The sequence below is a fragment of the Staurois parvus genome, unplaced genomic scaffold (genome assembly GCF_062004578.1).
Source record: "Staurois parvus isolate SC_StPar_1 unplaced genomic scaffold, SC_StPar_1.0 ptg000347l, whole genome shotgun sequence".
NCBI classification, from domain to species: domain Eukaryota; kingdom Metazoa; phylum Chordata; class Amphibia; order Anura; family Ranidae; genus Staurois; species Staurois parvus.
Window position 1 is genome coordinate 14,685,319 of NW_028318143.1, and position 21,402 is coordinate 14,706,720.

The following is a 21,402-nucleotide window of genomic DNA, read 5'->3' on the forward strand; positions in this document are numbered from 1 at the left end:
AAAAATGATGTGAAATGTTTGCAAATCACCAAACACAGATACAAATAATAATATAAATTGACAAACTAAACAAATATAAAATTATAACATTTGCAGCTTTTAACGTCAACTCAAAAAGTTCATGTGATCCATATGAATCCCCACATGGTGAAGAAAGTGCTCAGTGCTGATAAACTTCCAGTTTAAAAAAGTGCTCCAGTGTTCGAAAAGTGCTCCTCACTGAGCACTTTCTTCACCACTTGGGGTTTCATATGGATCACATGAACTTTTTGAGTTGATTTTAAAGGCTGCAAATGTTATAATTTCTATTTGTTTAATTTGTCAATTTATATTATTATTCATATTTGTGTTTGGTGATTTGCATACGTTTCTCACAACATATACAAGAAACAATATAGAAAATGAAACTAAACATATTTCTAAAAAATAAATGCTAACATAATATATATATATATATATATATATATATATATATATACATACATACATACACACAGGCAAACCTCAGTTTACGAATGCATTGTTTAACGGAATTTTCGGTTTACAAATGACAATAATGGCTCGGTTAACAAATTGTTTTTGCAATATGAACGGATTAATTGGTTTTCAATACATTTACAAATTTTTTTTTAACCATGTCCCTGTACAGTATTTATGCCTTTAAAGTGCACTTTACAAAGAGTTATGAACAGATAAGACTTTTTTTTCAATTTTTTCTGACTTCCGGAACGGATTAATTGGTTTTCAATGCATTTACAAATTTTTTTTTTAATCATGTCCCTTTATGCCTTTAAAGTGCACTTTATAAAGAGTTTTGAACAGATAAAACTTTTTTTGACTTTTCTCTGACCTCTGGAATGAATTAATTGGTTTTCAATGCATTTACAAATTATTTTTTAATCATGTCCCTGTACAGTATTTATGCCTTTAAAGTGCACTTTATAAAGAGTTTGAACAGATAAAATACTTTTTTTTTTACTTTTTTCTGACCTCTGGAACGGATTACATGATTTTCAGTGCATTCCTATGGGAAACCGCGTTTCGGTTTACGAATTTTTCGCAATACGAAAAGTCCCGCAGAACGAATTAAATTTGTAAACCAAGGTACGCCTGTGTGTATATATCTATATATATATATTATACAGTATACATATATACTGTACAGTATGTATATACAGTATAGTATTCAATTACACAATACTTACTTATTTATTATTTATTTCAGGTACTTATATAGCGCTGTCAATTTACGCAGCGCTTTACATATATATATTGTACATTCACATCAGTCCCTAACCCTCAAGGGGCGTACAATCTAAGGTCCCTAACTCACATTCATACATACACATACTAAGGCCAATTTAGACAGGATCCAATTAACCTACCAGCATGTCTTTGAAGTGTGGGAGGAAACCGGAGTACCTGGAGGAAACCCAAGCAGGCACAGGGAGAACAAACTCCAGGCAGGTGGTTGGGATTCGAACCAACAACCCTAGTATTGCCAGGCGGAAGTGCTAACCATTAATACTTGTAAAGCCCCATGGAAACCCTTTCTTGTTCCTCTATAATGGTAAGTGACCAGAGACTTACTGTTCATTTAGGTGGTAAAGCAGCCAACAGTCATAGTTAAAACTATGTCCAACTGCTTTGACACAGCGGAGCTTCATCACTGCACCTTGAAGGCCAGTTCACACGATCAGTTACAATGCTTTAACATACCTGTGTTAATGTGTGTTCTTGCTTGTGCCAATGTGTGTTGCATTATAGCAGTAGATTTATTATGAATGAGCTACCAAGGCACCACACCAGAAAGACATGAATGATCCTTTATTCAAAATATGGCACACCAAAACACATGGTACGTGCATTGTGGATCATTGTGGTGCATCATGCTCTGCATTGTACCGTACAGTGTGTTAGGGTTTCATTCACAATAAATGGCTCTGCAACACACATAGAGCAGGTGCATTGGCAGGCACATGCATTAAAGTGTTACTAAATCCACAACAGTAAAATCAGTCTGTATATGCAGTAAAGCATGCTTGTTATACTCACTGTGGAACCTAAGGGGTTAATACTCTGCAAAAAAGGCTGTTTGGTCTTGTTTTCTCTGCCCCTCCTCTTATTCAAATGTCCACCTGATAAGACAGACTGAACCCGTAGTCACTCTGCACATGCTCAGTCTAGTGTGTATTGCTATAGAGGTTTATTTTTTCTTCGGGGAGTGCATGTGATCAGCACAGGGCCAATCAGCACTGTTTTATACCAGGGTTTAACTGGAATTTAATTAGTTTGTTACAGATATTTGTTTACCTGCATACTGTACTTTCAAATTATATACTTTATAATGATGGGGCCATAATTATGTATGAAGCCCTAGAGACATCTGCTGACACCCTTTTGTGTCATGTGATGTGATTTTCTAAATTTTTTTCCCTTATTTTTATAATCATATTTATATTTAATCATTTGATTTTTTTTAATGTTTTTTTTATTTTTAGATTTTTTTTTTTATGTTGTATGATTTTGTTTCATGTGACTAAGAACTAAAAGCTAGCATGTACTGTTGATCAGCATATTGTCTGCTTTATGTGTAGAGCTGTCTTTTACTTTTAGAGACTACCAAGCAAGAGGAATCTGAGAGGGTTTCATGATTCCTAACCTATAAAGAGTCTTATGACTCCTCTCAACATCTCCTGCATTCCCTCCCTCCTACTGTTCTCTTTTTGAACTGACTCTGGTCTGGTCGCCAGGGGGAAAGTCATGTTTAGCAGGATAAAGCTCAGAACAGCATTCTTTTGTTCATGGCAACAAAGTACCTTTTTTTAAAAATAAAATTTTATATATATATATATATATATATATATATATATATATATACAGTGGGGCAAAAAAGTATTTAGTCAGCCACCAATTGTGCAAGTTCTCCCACTTAAAAAGATGAGAGAGGCCTGTAATTGGCATCATAGGTAGACCTCAACTATGAGAGACAAAATGAGAAACAAAATCCAGACAATCACATTGGCTGATTTGGAAAGAATTTATTTGCAAATTATGGTGGAAAATAAGTATTTGGTCACCTACAAACAAGAAGGATTTCTGGCTCTCACAGACCTGTACCTTCTTCTTTAAGAGGCTCCTCTGTCCTGCACTCATTACTTGTATCAATGGCACCTGTTTGAACTTGTTATCAGTATAAAAGACACCTGTCCACAACCTCAAACAGTCACACTCCAAACTCCACTATGGTGAAGACTAAAGAGCTGTCGAAGGACACCAGAAACAAAATTGTAGACCTGCACCAGGCTGGGAAGACTGAATCTGCAATAGGCAAGCAGCTTGGTGTGAACAAATCAACTGTGGGAGCAATAATTAGAAAATGGAAGACATATAAGACCACTGATAATCTCCCTCGATCTGGGGCTCCACGCAAGATCTCTCCCGGTGGGGTCAAAATGATCAAAAGAACGGTGAGAAAAAATCCCAGGACCACACGGGGGGACCTAGTGAATGACCTGCAGAGAGCTGGGACCAACGTAACAAAGGCTACCATCAGTAACACACTACGCCGCCAGGGGCTCAGATCCTGCAGTGCCAGACGTGTCCCCCTGCTTAAGCCAGTACATGTCCCGGTCTGTCTGAAGTTTGCTATAGAGCATTTGGATGATCCAGAAGAGGATTGGGAGAATGTCATATGGTCAGATGAAACCAAAATAGAACTGTTTGGTAGAAACACAACTCGTTGTGTTTGGAGGAGAGAGAATGCTGAGTTGCATCCAAAGAACACCATACCTACTGTGAAGCATGGGGGTGGAAACATCATGCTTTGGGGCTGTTTCTCTGCAAAGGGACCAGGACGACTGATCCATGTACAGGACAGAATGAATGGGGCCATGTATCGTGAGATTTTGAGTGCAAACCTCCTTCCATCAGCAGGGGCATTGAAGATGAAACATGGCTGGGTCTTCCAACATGACAATGATCCCAAACATACCGCCCGGGCAATGAAGGAGTGGCTTTGTGAGAAGCATTTCAAGGTCCTGGAGTGGCCTAGCCAGTCTCCAGATCTCAACCCCATAGAAAACCTTTGGAGGGAGTTGAAAGTCCGTGTTGCCCAGCGACAGCCCCAAAACATCACTGCTCTAGAGGAGATCTGCATGGAGGAATGGGCCAACATACCAGCAACAGTGTGTGCCAACCTTGTGAAGACTTACAGCAGTGGTTCTCAACCTTTCTAACACCGCGACCCCTTAATACAGTTCCTCATGTTGTGGTGACCCCCAACCATAAAATTATTTTCGTTGCTACTTCATAACTGTAATTTTGCAGTAGGAGGAATAGTGCCATGTCATTGGTGTCAGTGGGAGGAATAGTGCCCCGTCATTGGTGTCAGTGGGAGGAATAGTGCCCCGTCATTGGTATCAGTGGGAGGAATAGTGCCCCGTCATTGGTGTCAGTGGGAGGAATAGTGCCCCGTCATTGGTATCAGTGGGAGGAATAGTGCCCCGTCATTGGTGTCAGTGGGAGGAATAGTGCCCCGTCATTGGTGTCAGTGGGAGGAATAGTGCCCCGTCATTGGTGTCAGTGGGAGGAATAGTGCCCCGTCATTGGTGTCAGTGGGAGGAATAGTGCCCCGTCATTGGTGTCAGTGGGAGGAATAGTGCCTCGTCATTGGTATCAGTGGGAGGAATAGTGCCCCGTCATTGGTGTCAGTGGGAGGAATAGTGCCTCGTCATTGGTGTCAGTGGGAGGAATAGAGCCCCATCATTGGTGTCAGTGGGAGGAATAGTGCCCCATCATTGGTGTCAGTGGGAGGAATAGTGTCCCATCATTGGTATCAGTGGGAGGAATAGTGCCCCATCATTGGTGTCAGTGGGAGGAATAGAGCCCCATCATTGGTATCAGTGGGAGGAATAGTGTCCCATCATTGGTATCAGTGGGAGGAATAGAGCCCCATCATTGGTGTCAGTGGGAGGAATAGTGCCCCATCATTGGTGTCAGTGGGAGGAATAGTGCCCCATCATTGGTATCAGTGGGAGGAATAGTGCCCCATCATTGGTATCAGTGGGAGGAATAGTGCCTCATCATTGGTGTCAGTAGGAGGAATAGTGCCTCATCATTGGTGTCAGTGGAAGGAATAGTGCTCCATCATTGGTATCAGTGGGAGGAATAGTGCCCCATCATAGGTGTCTGTGGGAGGAATAGTGCCCCATCATTGGTGTCAGTGGGAGGAATAGTGTCCCATCATCGGTATCAATGGGAGGAATATTGCCCCATCATCGGTATCTGTGGGAGGAATAGTGCCCCATCATTGGTGTCGGTGGGAGGAATAGTGCCCCATCATTGGTGTCGGTGGGAGGAATAGTGTCCCATCATTGGTGTCAGTGGGAGGAATAGTGCTCCATCATTGGTATCAGTGGGAGGAATAGTGCCCCATCATTGGTGTCAGTGGGAGGAATAGTGCCCCATCATTGGTGTCAGTGGGAGGAATAGTGCCCCATCATTGGTGTCAGTGGGAGGAATAGTGCCCCATCATTGGTATCAGTGGGAGGAATAGTGTCCCATCATTGGTGTCAGTGGGAGGAATAGTGCCCCATCATTGGTATCAGTGGGAGGAATAGTGCCTCATCATTGGTGTCAGTAGGAGGAATAGTGCCTCATCATTGGTATCAGTGGGAGGAATAGTGCCCCATCATTGGTATCAGTGGGAGGAATAGTGCCCCATCATTGGTATCAGTGGGAGGAATAGTGCCTCATCATTGGTGTCAGTAGGAGGAATAGTGCCTCATCATTGGTGTCAGTGGAAGGAATAGTGCTCCATCATTGGTATCAGTGGGAGGAATAGTGCCCCATCATTGGTGTCGGTGGGAGGAATAGTGCCCCATCATTGGTATCAGTGGGAGGAATAGTGCCCCATCATAGGTGTCAGTGGGAGGAGGAATAGTGCCCCATCATTGGTGTCAGTGGGGGGAGGAATAGTGCCCCATCATAGGTGTCAGTGGGGGGAGGAATAGTGCCCCATCATAGGTGTCAGTGGGGGGAGGAATACTGCCCCATCCTTGGTGTCAGTGGGGGGAGGAATACTGCCCCATCCTTGGTGTCAGTGGGGGGAGGAATCGTGCCCCATCCTTGGTGTCAGTGGGGGAGGAATAGTGCCCCATCGTTGGTGTCACGTGGGGGGAGGAATAGTGCCCCATCCTTGGTGTCAGTGGGGGGAGGAATAGTGCCCCATCCTTGGTGTCAGTGGGGGGAGGAATAGTGCCCCATCCTTGGTGTCAGTGGGGGGAGGAATACTGCCCCATCCTTGGTGTCAGTGGGGGGAGGAATACTGCCCCATCCTTGGTGTCAGTGGGGGGAGGAATACTGCCCCATCCTTGGTGTCAGTGGGGGGAGGAATACTGCCCCATCCTTGGTGTCAGTGGGGGGAGGAATACTGCCCCATCCTTGGTGTCAGTGGGGGGAGGAATACTGCCCCATCCTTGGTGTCAGTGGGGGGAGGAATACTGCCCCATCCTTGGTGTCAGTGGGGGGAGGAATCGTGCCCCATCCTTGGTGTCAGTGGGGGGAGGAATCGTGCCCCATCCTTGGTGTCAGTGGGAGGAATAGTGCCCCATCGTTGGTGTCACTTGGGGGAGGAATAGTGCCCCATCGTTGGTGTCAGTGGGAGGAATAGTGCCCCATCGTTGGTGTCAGTGGGAGGAATAGTGCCCCATCATTGGTGTCAGTGGGGGGAATAGTGCCCCATCGTTGGTGTCAGTGGGAGGAATAGTGCCCCATCGTTGGTGTCAGTGGGAGGAATAGTGCCCCATTATTGGTATTAGTGACACCAATGATGGGGCACTATTCCCACTGACACCAATGATACTTACCTTGCTGACCCCTGCTCCAGCCTGGGCTCGCTCGCTCCCTCCCTCTCCCATGGTACACACTTACCTGTCAGCTGTCTTCCTTCTCCGGCCGCTCTCCTCCTCTTCACTCGCTCCATCTTCGCGGTGCCGCTCGGCTCCTCCTCTCCAAGCTCCACCTCCTTGCCAGTGATTGGCCGCCTGTGTGCCTCTCCTGAGCTACAGTGCCGGCGGCCAATCACAGGCAAGGATTGATCTCGAGGTGTGTCCAGATGACAGGGGCGGCATGTCATCCCGCCCACACCTGGAGACGGCGGCGGCGAGGAGCGGTGTCTCGGTTCCTAAGACCATCGGAAATATGTGTTTTCCGATGGTCTTAGGCGACCCCTGTGGAAGCGTCGTTCGACCCCCAAAGGGGTCGCGACCCCCAGGTTGAGAACCGCTGACTTACAGGAAACGTTTGACCTCTGTCATTGCCAACAAAGGATATATAACAAAGTATTGACCAAATACTTATTTTCCACCATAATTTGCAAATAAATTCTTTCCAAATCAGCCAATGTGATTGTCTGGATTTTTTTTCTCATTTTGTCTCTCATAGTTGAGGTCTACCTATGATGCCAATTACAGGCCTCTCTCATCTTTTTAAGTGGGAGAACTTGCACAATTGGTGGCTGACTAAATACTTTTTTGCCCCACTGTATGTATAAAAAAAAATATATATATATATATATATATATATGAAATGTGATATAAAAATTACCCCCAAAAATATGATTCCTCTTGCTTCACATCAGAATCTGAATTTAAGGTTTCAAGCTCATTTTAATTAAATTTACATTTCAATTGAAGGTTTCGATGGATGGAGAAATTGCTTGAAAGTCAGTTAAGTAAGTTGTCCAAATCACCTGTTAGCCACAAATCTAGAATCTGCCAATAGAACTGATGTTTGTGTCTGCTGATGGCTTATTAAATCAATTTATAAAAAAAAATTTGCTTTAAAAATGCTGATGTGTTGATTCATATGAAGAGGGATTGTTGATGATAGCTTTTCTTTAATACAAGTAACAGGTGGCATGGAATTGCTTGGTAAGCAGAATGAAAATATATTATTCTATAATTAACAACATTATCCAGTGGTGATGCCATCATGAGACTGTGATAAGTATGTACAGCTTACCCATTGCTCTTAGTAACAAGCAAGGATGTAGTAATTGTAGAAACAGTGATATGCAGTATATGGAAAGAGCAAAAACTGAGATCTCTGCTCCTAATAATAATGCAAGAAGGTGCTTTGCCCTCCCTGGTAATTTTACACTGCCTTGAAAAAGTATTCATACCTCTTGAAATTTTCTACATTTTGTCATGTTACAACCAAAATAGTAAATGTATTTTATTGTGATTTTATGTGATAGACCAACACAAAGTGGCACATAATTGTAAAGTGGAAGGAAATTACAAATAAATATATGAAAAGTGTGGCGTGCATTTGTATTCAGCCTCCTTTACTCTGATACCCCTAACTAAAATCTAGTGGAACCAATTGCCTTCAGAAGTCACCTAATTAGTAAATAGAGTTCACCTGTGTGTAATTTAATTTCAGTATAAATACAGCTGTTCTGTGAAACCCTCAGAGGTTTGTTAGAGAACATTAGTGAACAAACAGCATCATAAAGGCCAAGGAACACACTAGACAGGTCAGGGATAAAGTTGTGGCGAAGTTTAATGCAGGGTTAAGTTATAAAAAAATATCCCAAGCTTTGAACATCTCATAGAGTACTGTTCAATCCATCAACCGAAAATGGAAAGCGTAAGGCACAACTGCAAATCTACGAAGACATGGCTGTCTACCTAAACTGACAGGCTGGGCAAGGAGAACATTAATCAGAGAAGCAGCCAAGAGGCCCATGGTAACTCTGGAGAAGCTGCAGAGAACCACAGCTCAGGTGGGGGAATCTGTCCTCAGGACAACTATTAGTCGTGGACTCCACAAATCTGGCCTTTATGGAAGAGTGACAAGAAGAAAGCCATTGTTGAAAGAAAGCCATTAGAAGTCCCGTTTACAGTTTGGGAGAAGCCATGTGGGGGACACAGCAAATACGTGGAAGAAGGTGCTCTGGTCAGATGAGACCAAAAATGAACTTTTTGGCCTAAAAGCAAAACGCTATGTGTGGCGGAAAACTAACACTACACATCACCCTGAACACAACATCCCCACCGTGAAACATGGTGGTGGCTGCATCATGTTGTGGGGATGCTTTTCTTCAGCAGGGACAGGAAGCTGGTGAGAGTTGATGGAAAGATGGATGGAGCCAAATACAGGGCAATCTTAGAAGAAAACCTGTTAGAATCTGCAAAAGACTTGAGACTGGGGCGGAGTTTCAACTTCCTGCAGGACAACGACCCGAAACATACAGCCAGAGCTACAATGAAATAGTTTAAGTCAAATCATATTCATTTGTTAGAATGGCCCAGTCAAAGTCCAGACCTAAATCCAATTGAGAATCTGTGGCAAGACATGAAAATTGCTGTTCACAGACGCTCTCCATCCAATCTGACAGAGCTTGAGCCACATTGCAAAGAAGTATCCACTTGTACATAGTTTAGGAAGTTGTCCTTGGTTTCTCAGTTTTTTTGGGAATCCCGTACACCCCTCACCCTATCTAAGTTCTAAATCCCCTAATAAAACATTAAAACAAGCTCAAGGAATGGTCACTGACTCCTAAATGCAAGTGGATGTGAAAATGTGTACTGCCTGGCTGTGCAGGACTATAGGGGGACCCAAAACTTCAGCAGCTCCTAAGGGGGTAGTGCTACATATACATATATCCTTTACTAATTGCCTGTCACCACCAAATGTATATAAAGCTGAAGTTTGGGTATGGTAATTTTCACATGTGTGCCATAGCTGTGTCACCCTGTAGAAGCAGGAACCCACCTTGTGCAATAACGTTGCATTCATTGAGAACATGCTAAGTGTTGCATTGCCAAGTGAGCGACCTCCTGTGTTCACTAGGCAGCTGAGAAGCTGCTCAGAATGGGACCTGGAAATTACTGGAGATCACTGGAGTACCAGTGCCTACTACAATCGGTGCCTACTCCAGTGACTTCTAGCTTCCATGGGTATAGCACAGGTATGGCACATACATACTTACATGGGTCCAACCTGGAGCAATGTAACCAATGTAAAAAATGCCTTACCTGGAATTCGGTATTAACTGAACTTTACACATTGCTGTTTGCCTTTTAAACCTGAAGTGTTCTGTGTACAAAGCCAAAGAGCAAAGTGCACAAACCACATCAACCAAAATACAGTCAGGTCCATAAATATTGGGACATCAACACAATTCTAACATATCGTGTGGAGTCACTCTGCACATGCTCAGTTTGATGTATATTGCTAGAGTTTTTTTTCTTGGGAGAGAGCATGTGATCAGCACAGGGCCAATCAACACTGTTCACACAGAGATCAGGGCTTCTGCATTCTCCTACAGCAGAATGAAAACTCCTCCTACAAGCTTTAACCAGTGCTCTGCTGGAAACTGATAGAAGCCACAAGACTGCTCTAACTGCTGATGAGAAAAGGTATTTAGCTGTTTATATTTACTAAAATAGTTGCATTTCCATGTTCTGTGTACTGTGGGAGACCAGATATAGTGAATGCAGGGTCCGAAGAGACCAGATATAGTGAATGCAGGGTCTGGGGAGACCAGATATAGTGAATGCAGGGTCTGGGGAGACCAGATATAGTGAACGCAGGGTCCGGAGAGACCAGATATAGTGAATGCAGGGTCCAAGGAGACCAGATATAGTGAATGCAGGGTCCGGGGAGACCAGATATAGTGAATGCAGGGTCCGGGGAGACCAGATATAGTGAATGCAGGGTCCTGGGAGACCGGATATAGTAAATGCAGGGTCCTGGGAGACCGGATATAGTGAATGCAGGGTCCAAGGAGACCAGATATAGTGAATGCAGGGTCCAAGGAGACCAGATATAGTGAATGCAGGGTCCAAGAAGACCAGATATAGTGAATGCAGGGTCCTGGGTTTAGTAACACTTTAATGCTCAGATCTGCTAATATATATTTAGTTAGATTATACATCTTCAAAGTGTCATTTTCTATTTATACCTCCAGAACCAATCCAAAAAACACTCGGTGGTATGTGTACCAATGATGTATAACCTGTGTATCTCTCTACCTATCAACTCTTTGTGGTTTCTTATTACTGATGTGAACAGCATAGTGGTTAGCACTTATGCCTTGCAGCACTGGGGTCCTTGGTTTGAATATCAGCCAGGACACTATGTGTATAGAGATTGCATGGGTTTCTTCCCACATTCTGAAGACATGCTGTTAGGTAGTTGGCCCTTGTATTTGTGTACAAACTGGCCATGTGCATGTGTTATTACACTCTAGATGCTAGATCCAAGTCCAAAAAATTGGGTAGGGTTCAAGAAACATCTGGCGTCGTTTCTTCTAAAAAAAAAAAAAATCACTATGAAAATTATATGAAAAGGGCTATCCATTGTATCAGGCATGATGCTTAGAGAGCTGACGGAGAATCATACACGACTGAACGGACATATGATACATTATTAGCATCCCGCCTTCTAGATCATGCCAGTGGTTCCATTTCTATATAAATACATTGCTTAGTATGAACTGCACTAGTAGAGAATTAGATAACATTTGTAATTCTCATAGGCAAATATCTTCCATAAAATATCTTGGTATATACAGCACAGACATATAGGTTGCTTACTAGACTTGTGCGGTTCGTTTCGTTACGAATCACATTTCGGACAAATTTTTTCGTCATTTGGAGATTTGGATGTATCCGAAAAACGAATTACAAAAATTACAAATTTAAACAAATCCGAAATAACGAAATTAAATTTGGTCAAAATTTGATTCGAATACAAATTCAAATTTGAAAACAAAATTGTAAACAAATTCGAATTAGAAAACAAATGCGAAAACGAAAAAATCGAACAAATATTGGAAAACAAATTTAAAGCGGATCTCAACCCAAAAGGGGAAGTTCCGCTTTAAGGACTGGTCCCCCACTCCCCGTTATTTTTCTAATTTTTTTTAATTTGGTTGAAATTTTTTCAATTTTGAATGACTTTTCGAATTTTGTTGGAATCAATTTCGAATTCGGTTGAACCCATTTTGAATACGAAGGACTTTTCGAATTTGGTCGAGAAGTTTTCGAATTGAATTTGAATACGAATTACCTAAACGAATCCCGAAAACTAATTTACCGAAGCCAACTACATTAAATTTATTAGATTTCAAAACGAAGCAAAAGAAAATAAATTTTTTGGTTTTGCACATGTCTACTGCTTACATGTTAATGGAAATCATTCCAGAGTTTAATGGCATTCACACTGTGGGATAAAGACCCATCCATCCCTTTACTTCTTTCCTAGCAAGACAGCAAGTGATATATTATAATTCTACTTTATGATACAGAGGATCCCCAGATACGTTATAGAGTCCACTGCTACAAAGGGGATTGCTGTACAATAGAAAACACACATATAGTACATACCCAAACATTACATACAATATACACTGAAAGTAAAATATGGATGTAATAAAATAAACACCCCAGAATATGCACATACAATCCTTAGCGAATCATAAATGTAAGATACGTATATAATAAATGTTATAAAAAGAAGAGATCTCCATCCATAACATAATACACAGAATATCTGGCATACCTGTAGAAATGTATCAGGAGGAATCGAGAAAGCAACAGGTAGCCGGGCAGGTGGTGTGCTGGACCCATGTGGCTTCACCTGTAAATAGATTCTACTCCTCAAACTAATTCTCAAACAGATGGCTTGCTGTTATTGGTCGGTGACGACACAAGGCAGCCAATCACAGCTAACCACATGCATGCAAGAAAAGATGAGAAAGTGTCTAAGAAAGGCATCCTGCAGCTGAGCTCTAAGGATTTGCATTTATAAAATGATCTAATCCTCATTGGTATTATATATGATGTTTTCTGATGAGTTTATATATAATATAAATGTCAACTATAAAAAATGTGTAGTCCTTCACTATATGAGTGCCTACAATTACACCATGTCCTAATAATTACCTATGGGCTTTGAAAAGGAGTGAATGACTCACATACATGATATACTAAATGTATACATATATATATTTATATAGAGAGACTATTATACGAAGTGGTATCAAAAAGTTTCAAGACTAGTTTTGTAACACGCCAACAGATGGCAGCACAAGGCTGCATGCACAGTCACATGGAGCACTGACCTTCATAAGTCAGTGTGCCAAAAAAACATTGTCCTGTGTACATCGGGAGATGTGGAACTGGTGCTACTCTGACAACGTGTGTTACCAAGTCTGCTATTTTATCATGGATAGCGAGATAGAACAACAAGTGTGATGGGAGTGACTTTTGGGGGTGGGAGGACCCCTGTATCATCTTCCCAAATCCCTCTTATGTCTAAGGCACCCTGTGCCTGTTAGGGGGTACAGGGTGAAATGTTCTAATATGGGTGTGGGCAGGGGCGGACTGAAAACTCATGGGGCCCCCGGCCAATAGGGGATCATGGGGCCCCTGTGTCCTTGCCCAAACTCAAAAACACCTATGAAAAAGGAACCAGGGGCATCTCATGGGGCCCCCTACTGACCCTGGGCCCTCGGGCAAATGGTCAGTCCTCCCCTAGGTGTGGAGGTTGTCCATTGTTCACTGCCAAGTGGTTGGTCCATTGTTCACTGCCATGTGGTTGTTCCATTGTTCACTGCCATATGCTGCATCCCATTGTTCTGTGTCTTGGTTGGTGGGGGGTGTTTCCTGCAACCTTTCCCCCTGCTGGGAGGGCCTGATGATGTGTTTCCTATTCCTGGTTGTATTTCCCCGCCCTGTGTATATATCTTGTGTTTGTGTTAAAATAAAGCAGTCTACTTCCTGTCTTAAGAAGAGTCTGGTGCTATCTTATTTCCTGCATGATCAGCGGGTGTGGTCCGTGGATGGTGTTTGGACAGGGAAGCGAGAGTATAATGGAAATACCCTAGTGCAGTCGGGGTCCGGTTCCGTTACAACGAGCAAATGTGAAATTCTGCATGAAACTGGACAAATCTGCCACAGAGACATTTGACAGGATTCTGCAAGCTTACGGCGATGCTGCAATGAGTCATTTGAGGTGTTTTGATCAGCATGCACGCTTCAAGAGTTGAAGAACATCACTGGAAAATGATGAGCGATCAGGAAGACCTTCATCGAGCTCAACCTCCGTAAATGCCCTCTTCCCGAAGATGAAGATGCAGTTCGAAGGTCGCCGTTCTGACAACTCACTATGTGAGTGCCTACAATTACACCTATGTCCTAATAATTACCTATGGGCTTTAAAGAGATGATATACTGCATGAATAACTATATATATTTATATACAGAGATTATTATACGAGGTGGTATCAAAAAGTTTCGAGACAAGTTTTGTAACACGCCAACAGATGGCAGCACATGGCTGCACACACATGTATTTGCAAGTATTTGCCCCCCTGCAGTATGGTGGGGAAATGGCAAGCGTATTTTTTTTTTTTCAACAATTCTGGAGTTCAGCTTTAATAACTGGATGCAAGAGGGTTAAACACTTCCTGAATGTTTCCATGAGACTTAAAGTGTTACTAGACCCACAACAGTAAAATTAGTCTGTCTGTATATGCAGCAAAGCATGCTTGTTATACTCACTGTGGAACCTAAGGGGTTAATCCTCTGTATTGTGTAAAAAGGCTGTTTGATCCTGTCTTCTCTGCCTCTCCTCTGGTTGAAATGACCACCTGATACAGACCGAACCCATAGTCACACGCACATGCTCAGATTGGTGTGTATTGCTCTAGGTTTTTTTTTTTTCTTGGGAGAGTGCATGTGATCAACACTGCCCAGACAGAGGTCAGGGGTTTCACATCCTCCTAGTGCAGAAAGAAAACTCCTCCTACAAGTTTCAACCATTGCTCTGCTGAAGTCACAAGACTGCTCTAACTGCTGATGAGAAAAGGTATTTAGCAATTTATATTTACGAATATAATTGCATTTCCACGTTCTGTGTACTGTGGGAGATCAGATATAGTGAATGCAGAGTGTCTACCCCCATGATGGTATTCGCGCTGGCTCCCTATCTCTGAAGTCCCTCAGAGGACTTACATGCCTGTTTTTATTCGCTGTTTGTGAGTACCATTCTTTTATCAATAAATTTCTGGTTACTGAGGTAATGCGCAAGGTTGGTGGGCAAGTGGTTAATAAATGTATCATGTTTGGGGGTTCTAAAAAGTAAAAGGTGGCCACCGGGCTATCCCTTTCTGAGGAAGTGCAATTGCACGAAACGCGTCAAAGGGGCCATAACACCGTAACGTCCAGCCACCGGCTCCTAACATAGGTCCGGTGGCCACCTTTTACTTCATACGGTCAGTGTACTTTGCTTGTATACTCTGATTTTATTGAATGTTTCCTAACTACGTGGAATAATAAATTCTTTTTAAAAAATACTACACCATGGGCTACTTTTTGATGACTCCTCCATGAGCCAACGTTCATTTCTAGAGCCCACACTTCATTGCACAGGAGCCATTCCCATTTGTTGACACCAGTCCACCAGTGTAGAGGAGGACGCCAGTTCCAGTGCGAGTTATCCTGCCCATTTACCCACGAGGCTTCCACGGTGACACACGAGGATTCATACCAAGGGAGACGACCGTTTGGCTGCCCAATACCCAGAGGGAGGAGAGTCCGTTAAGACGGCCCAGCTCATCCATCCCATCCTATGAGGGGGACCTCTGGTTATATTGATTATATGCGTATTGAAAGATACGCATCTGGTGAGTGCGTATTTTTACTATTTATCACCTTGCCACTGGAACATGAAGTCACTATCAACTCCTGTACCTACCACCTGCCACGAACTGTCACCAGTTTTATTATATTATGATTTTATGGATTTGTGATTTTATCTGGATTTTACTTTTGACCAGGGGCGGACTGGCAACTCATGGGGCCCCCGGGCAATAGGGGATCATGGGGCCCGTGTCCTCACCCACACTTAAACCACACCCAAAAAAGCCTATGAAAAGGTACCAAGGGGCATCTCATGGGGCCCCCTACTGACCCCGGGCCCTCGGGCAGTGCCCGTGCCTTTAGCTGCTATACTATTTTAGCGCTCACTCAGTACATCTTATTATGCTTCTAGCAACAAATACTGATTGTTTTGTGAACAATGTCCCGGTTTGGAGAGAGTGAAAAGGAGCTCTGTGTAGAACAGACTGCCCAGACTTAGGATCTCCATAGCGATGATGTTTCTAGTTCCGCCAGTACTTCATGATGATTGTGTGTTCTTGTTTTCATCTGGTTAGTAGAACGTTGTGTATCCCGCTTCATCTCAGCATCTCTTCACAGCATCCGAGCATCGCCTAGCAACGGCCTGTACCACTGCTGGGCGGCAGGGCCACACCCACAGACTCCACCCCGGGCTTCCAAAACCGCGCCCACTTTTCTCATTGTACCGCCCACCGTGCTGCTGACGCGAGACGCACGTCCAGACGTGTATTGTTATTTCACGACTGCAAGATGGCGTCTATCATGGAGGGTCCTCTGAGTAAATGGACGAACGTGATGAAAGGCTGGCAGTATCGCTGGTTCGTGTTGGACTACAACGCCGGCCTCCTCTCCTATTACACGGTGAGTAGAAGGCGCGGGAGACATGCACTCCGTTCTCGTCGCGAAGCGGGCAGCCCCTTTCGTAATAGTCGCGGAGTTGTCCGGTTCCAGCCAATCAGAGCTGAAGCAGTAGCCAATTAGTGCACGCCTTCTTCGTGCCATGGCCAATGAGCTTGAGGGCGGGTTTTAGCCAACGTGGTCTGTGTCCTGTTGGCCGCACCCAGAGACTGGGGGACACGCCCAGAGTGTCAGTGCTGAGCCTTGTGTATAGAGCGCGGTCAGGTGACGGCTGCTGGGAGGGCGGAGCTCAGTGTCAGGGGTTACTGGTGGGCGTGTCTTTGAATAGATTTTGTGCCTTTTCTAGTAACCAGGAAAGTGTTTTGTAGCCCAGACACCGGCCTCTTCTAGTCACCTTCTATGTGCCCGGATACAAACCATCAACTGTCCTTTGCAAGGTCATCACTGGGGGGAATTTACTGAAACCGGGGCAGCCAATCAGATTCTAGCTTCAGCTTTTTCAGTTAAGATTTGAAATGAAAGTTAGAAGCTGATTGGTGGCTATGTACTGCTGCTCCTGTAAATGTCCATTGTTCCTTTGTTTATAGCCTTCGGCTAAGGCCTCCTTCGTGCCTCGCATACTGGAAACGAGCGTTCATGTTCACAATCGTATTGGTGCGATTTACACGCCTCTGTGTGTGCTGCACATAGGGCAGCCTATTCACTTCAATAGGTCGTCCTATGGACTTTTGTCCCACATAAGCAGCTCATGCACCTTTCTGGGCGAATAGGTTAGCAGGGTTTTCTCACTCGCATCTTGCTGCGTGACAGTTGCTGAAAAAAATCGCACTGCGTTTGTGGTGGCATTAGGAATGAATGGTATCCAAAGATGCGTCATGCATTTTGCCACCATGGGGCCTAGGTTAAGACGTCTACTTTGTACTCGCCAATCCATCAAACAGGGAAGTACGGCAATCGCGTGCAATGTATGCGGTGGCAGCACAATAATCAGCAAAAAAGGGGTTAAAGCAGGTGATTTGGAGGCGTTGCTTCGGAGCACAGATCACTCTTCAGAGGAGCGGCGGATTTAGACACATGACTAAATCTACTCTTGGGGCCAGTTCAGACCACATGAAGTCCAGTGTGTGTTTTTTATCTGCATCAAAACGCATGGATAGTAAGCCACATGGTTTCCAATGGCATAGTTCACACCAGTGTGGTCAGTTCCAGGGCCTTCCAGTTTCAGAAAAAAGTAGAACATGCTGCATTTTTCCTGGACTACTGAAATGTGGGAAAATGCATCAAAGACACACCGGACAACCGTGTATGGGACAGAAAAGAAGCATCTGAAATGCAGAACGAGTTAGAATGCATCCGGAATGGATGTGGAGTGCGTTTTTGTGGTGTGAACAGGCCCTTAGATTAGATAAAGAAATGACTTTCTGAACTTGTCCTTTTTCCTGGGAGGACAGTTCTATTCAGCTACTGTGCAAATGACCAATCTCAGCGGGTGTTGTGGGCCCCCAGAAGCAGTGGCAGTTGTATACCTGCACGGCTGTGTCCGGGGGATTCCTCGTACACGTGCGGTTATTGTGCCTGGCTTCAACCATGTACTGTGCAGGCTGGATTACTCTGACCAGCGGCTCCCTCTGTTGCACATCTACAATCACTGTATCTGGTAGCTCCTTAAAGTGGTTGTAAACCCTCACATATACCCGGTGGAGTCACTGGCCTCACAGAGATGAAACAAATCCTCCTACATTATTATCATTATTATTATACAGGATTTATATAGCGCCAACAGTTTGCTCAGCACTTTACAATAGAGACATACAGCAACAATACAGTTCAATACAAGAGGGATAAGAGGGCCTGATCCTGGGAGCTTACAATCTAGGATTAAGTTGTGTCTGTCTGTCTGAAGTCTTCTCTACATCCGTTCAAAATGCAGAATTTATACAGCTTGTCTGGAGTTCAGAAAAGGGGCGGAGAGCTGAAATTACACACTACAGAGCTCAGTAAGAGCTGACTGGAGGCAAACCCCCCCTTCCCCTTCACACAGCATTCAGAAACAGAGCTGAGGCTGTCAATCACAGGCTGTGAGCTGGAGCTCCTTCCCCTCTCACTTTTTTTTTTTTTTCTCTTGGTGTCAGGTTATCTTGTCAGAAGTGACTCATTCAGATAAAAGGAAAGAAGCAGCAGACAGAAATGACACTTAGTGCTCTGGAGTGAGACAAGTGCACACTTATGGGGGATATGCTTTGTTCATATTTCTTGGCTGAGGTTTACAACCACTTGAAGGCCTCATGCACAGGGGCATCTTGAATTTTTTCCTCTGAACACCTTTTACTCCCGGCAGGAAAAAGCCGCTTAAAGACGGGCCTAGAGCTACATATTGCACATACGTTTCGATGTTTATGCATTCCATTGGGCAGAATATTCGTTTATTCTGACCATTGGAATGAACCAATGCTCAGCATTAAACGTATCTGCGAACTTGCACGTATCAAGCATTTATTCTTCTCAAGAGCTCCTCCCCCCCTTTTTTTTTTTTTTGTGTGCGTGCGTGTGTGCGTGCCTAGGCTGACCTAGAGGGGGTTTTACGTATTGAAAAAAGTCAAATGCCTGTAAAGTCCAGTTCACAGCACATGCAGTCCAGTTCATTTTTGTTTCTGCATCAAAAACTCATGGAAACTAGATTATATGGTTTCCAATGGCATAGTTCACAGCAGTGAAGTTTGTTCCAGTTCCAGAAAAAAAATAAAGTAGAACATCAAAAAATGCACCGGACCCCAATACCTGAAAAGAAGAAAAAAAGCATCTGGACTGCATTCAGAAATGCATCAAAAACACACCTGAACACATAAAAAAAGCATTAAAACCGCGCATGCTGAAACGCATCAGTAGTTAAAGCAGAGGTCCAGTCAAAAAAAAAAAAGTCAGCAGCTACAAAAACTGTACCTGCTGACTTTTAAAAAACAAACACTCGCCTGTTCCTCGATCCCGTGGTGTCCTCACACCGGCCCGGTTCACCGTCTGCTCTGGCTTGCGGCTTCCCAGCCAGGTGCCCATAGCACTTGCACTTTGTGAATGGTCCTGTAGTGTTCTGGGACCTGCCACGTGTCCAAAAAGACAGAAGGAAGGGAGGGGAGACAACTTCCTCTTCTGTTCATCTAGGCAATCACAGCAGAAGCGGGAGCGGGTACCTGTCAATTTTGAGTACCCCCTCCCCCACACTCCCCAAAGGTGCCAGTCCTTATCGAGGGGCGGGGCACGAAGCGTTAAAGCTGATCTTCCCCTTTTGGGTGGAGCTCCACTGTAAAGTATATACCGAGACAGGAGGGGGGTGGGGGTGGAGAGTGGTCTGATGTTGAATATGTTGCACCCTAAATATGGGTGTAACATGTTCAGAAAGGTGAACTTATCCTTTAATGTGTTACAGTAAAAAATGCTGAGGGTTTAATACCATAATTTCTAATCTGCATGGAGGAATGAGAGGTTGCTGTGGGTAACGGACACTTTCATTTCAGACAGATCATTATTTAACTACTTCAGCTCCGGAAGATCTTAAGTCTTTAGTGACCGGGCCATTTTTTTGCAATTTGGCACTGTGCTACTTTAACTGGCAACTGAGCACTCATGCAACACTGTACCGAAACGAAACATATCATTTTTTCACACAAATAGTGCTTTCTTTTAGTAGTGTTTCATCACCATTGGGTTTTTTAATTTTTTTGCGATTAAAAACAAAAAAAGATCTTTCTGCTGTTTTGAATAATAGGACCGCCCAGGTTTCAGAGGGTAATTGGGGCTCTACAAAGTAGCTGAGGACTACCTACAGGCACAAGGAGGTTCTTGTAATTCCACTAAATAGGCAGTTTTAATTAGTTAAATTCCAATACAGGTTTGCTTTATTCATATATTGAATCTTAAAAGTTGGAGCTAAAGTGATTGTAAACCCTTTCATATATCCACTGAAAAGTGACAAGCCTCAGGTGATACAGAGATGAAACCGATACTCTTAAAAGAGAAGTATGAAGTTTTTCTTGTTTTGTTATTTTTCAAAATCATACTTACCAATCTGATGCTGCATCTGTCTTCCCTGCCGACTCTAAGGGTGAGAACTGAGTGATCAGCCACCGCTGATCGCTTAGTTTTCCCTGCTGCTCTGAGCAGAGACTATTGGTCAGCTCACTGGAGCGCTGGGCTGTGGAGGGGGAGGGAGCAGCTAACTCAGGCTCTCAGGGGATCACTGAGCCAGGTGCTGGTCCAGGCTCCTGGGTGGATCCTGACCATATGGTCGCGATCCTTCCTCGGCCTGGACTGGCTCTGTGAGGTCCCCTTACAGCAGACTTTAGCCAGCTGTCAGCTTAAAACGGGTTACAGAAGTGCAGATCAAACTGCACTCCTGTGATCCACAGGAGAAATACAGCCAAACAAGCTTTGGCTGTACTTCTTTTATGTTGTACCTGTTTATCGTTAGCCCTCTCTCCTTTTACAGCCTTTGAAAATGCACAGATCTGAGGATTCTTCTCAGCTCCAGAAGGCAGGAGGTGAGGATCTGATGCCGCACACTGTGCACTATAGACAGGAGAGCTGAGTGTAATCTGAGACCTGAGTGGAGGGAACGAACACTGTCCCTCTCTACACAGTCTTATAGGGAACCATGCACAGCTGAGGCTGTCAATCACCATATGTGTGTGTGAAAAGGAGACCGGGGCCATCCCCTGAGATTCTGTGATGTTGACATAACCTGTCAGAAGTGACTCATGCAGAGAGAAGAGAGAAAAAAATCACACTAGGTGTTTTGGATTGAAGCAGGTACACACTATAGAAGGATCTGCTCTGCTCACTTTTAATTTTTAGA

General features: G+C 43.8%; 1 protein-coding gene across 4 annotated transcripts in view; it reads left to right on the forward strand.

Annotated features, from left to right (window-relative positions):
* Positions 1-16,406: 16,406 nt before the first annotated feature.
* OSBPL9 (oxysterol binding protein like 9) overlaps positions 16,407-21,402 on the forward strand; it is a 175,388-nt gene continuing 170,392 nt past the window's right edge. For 3 of the 4 annotated variants that reach the window (XM_089684471.1, XM_089684472.1, XM_089684474.1), the window contains exon 1: positions 16,408-16,559. In XM_089684471.1, the coding sequence (XP_089540597.1) occupies positions 16,449-16,559 (111 nt within the window). In that variant the 5' untranslated portion in view covers positions 16,408-16,448. Of the gene's footprint in view, positions 16,560-21,402 lie in introns of all 4 variants that reach the window. The other variant, XM_089684473.1, reaches the window with a different exon arrangement.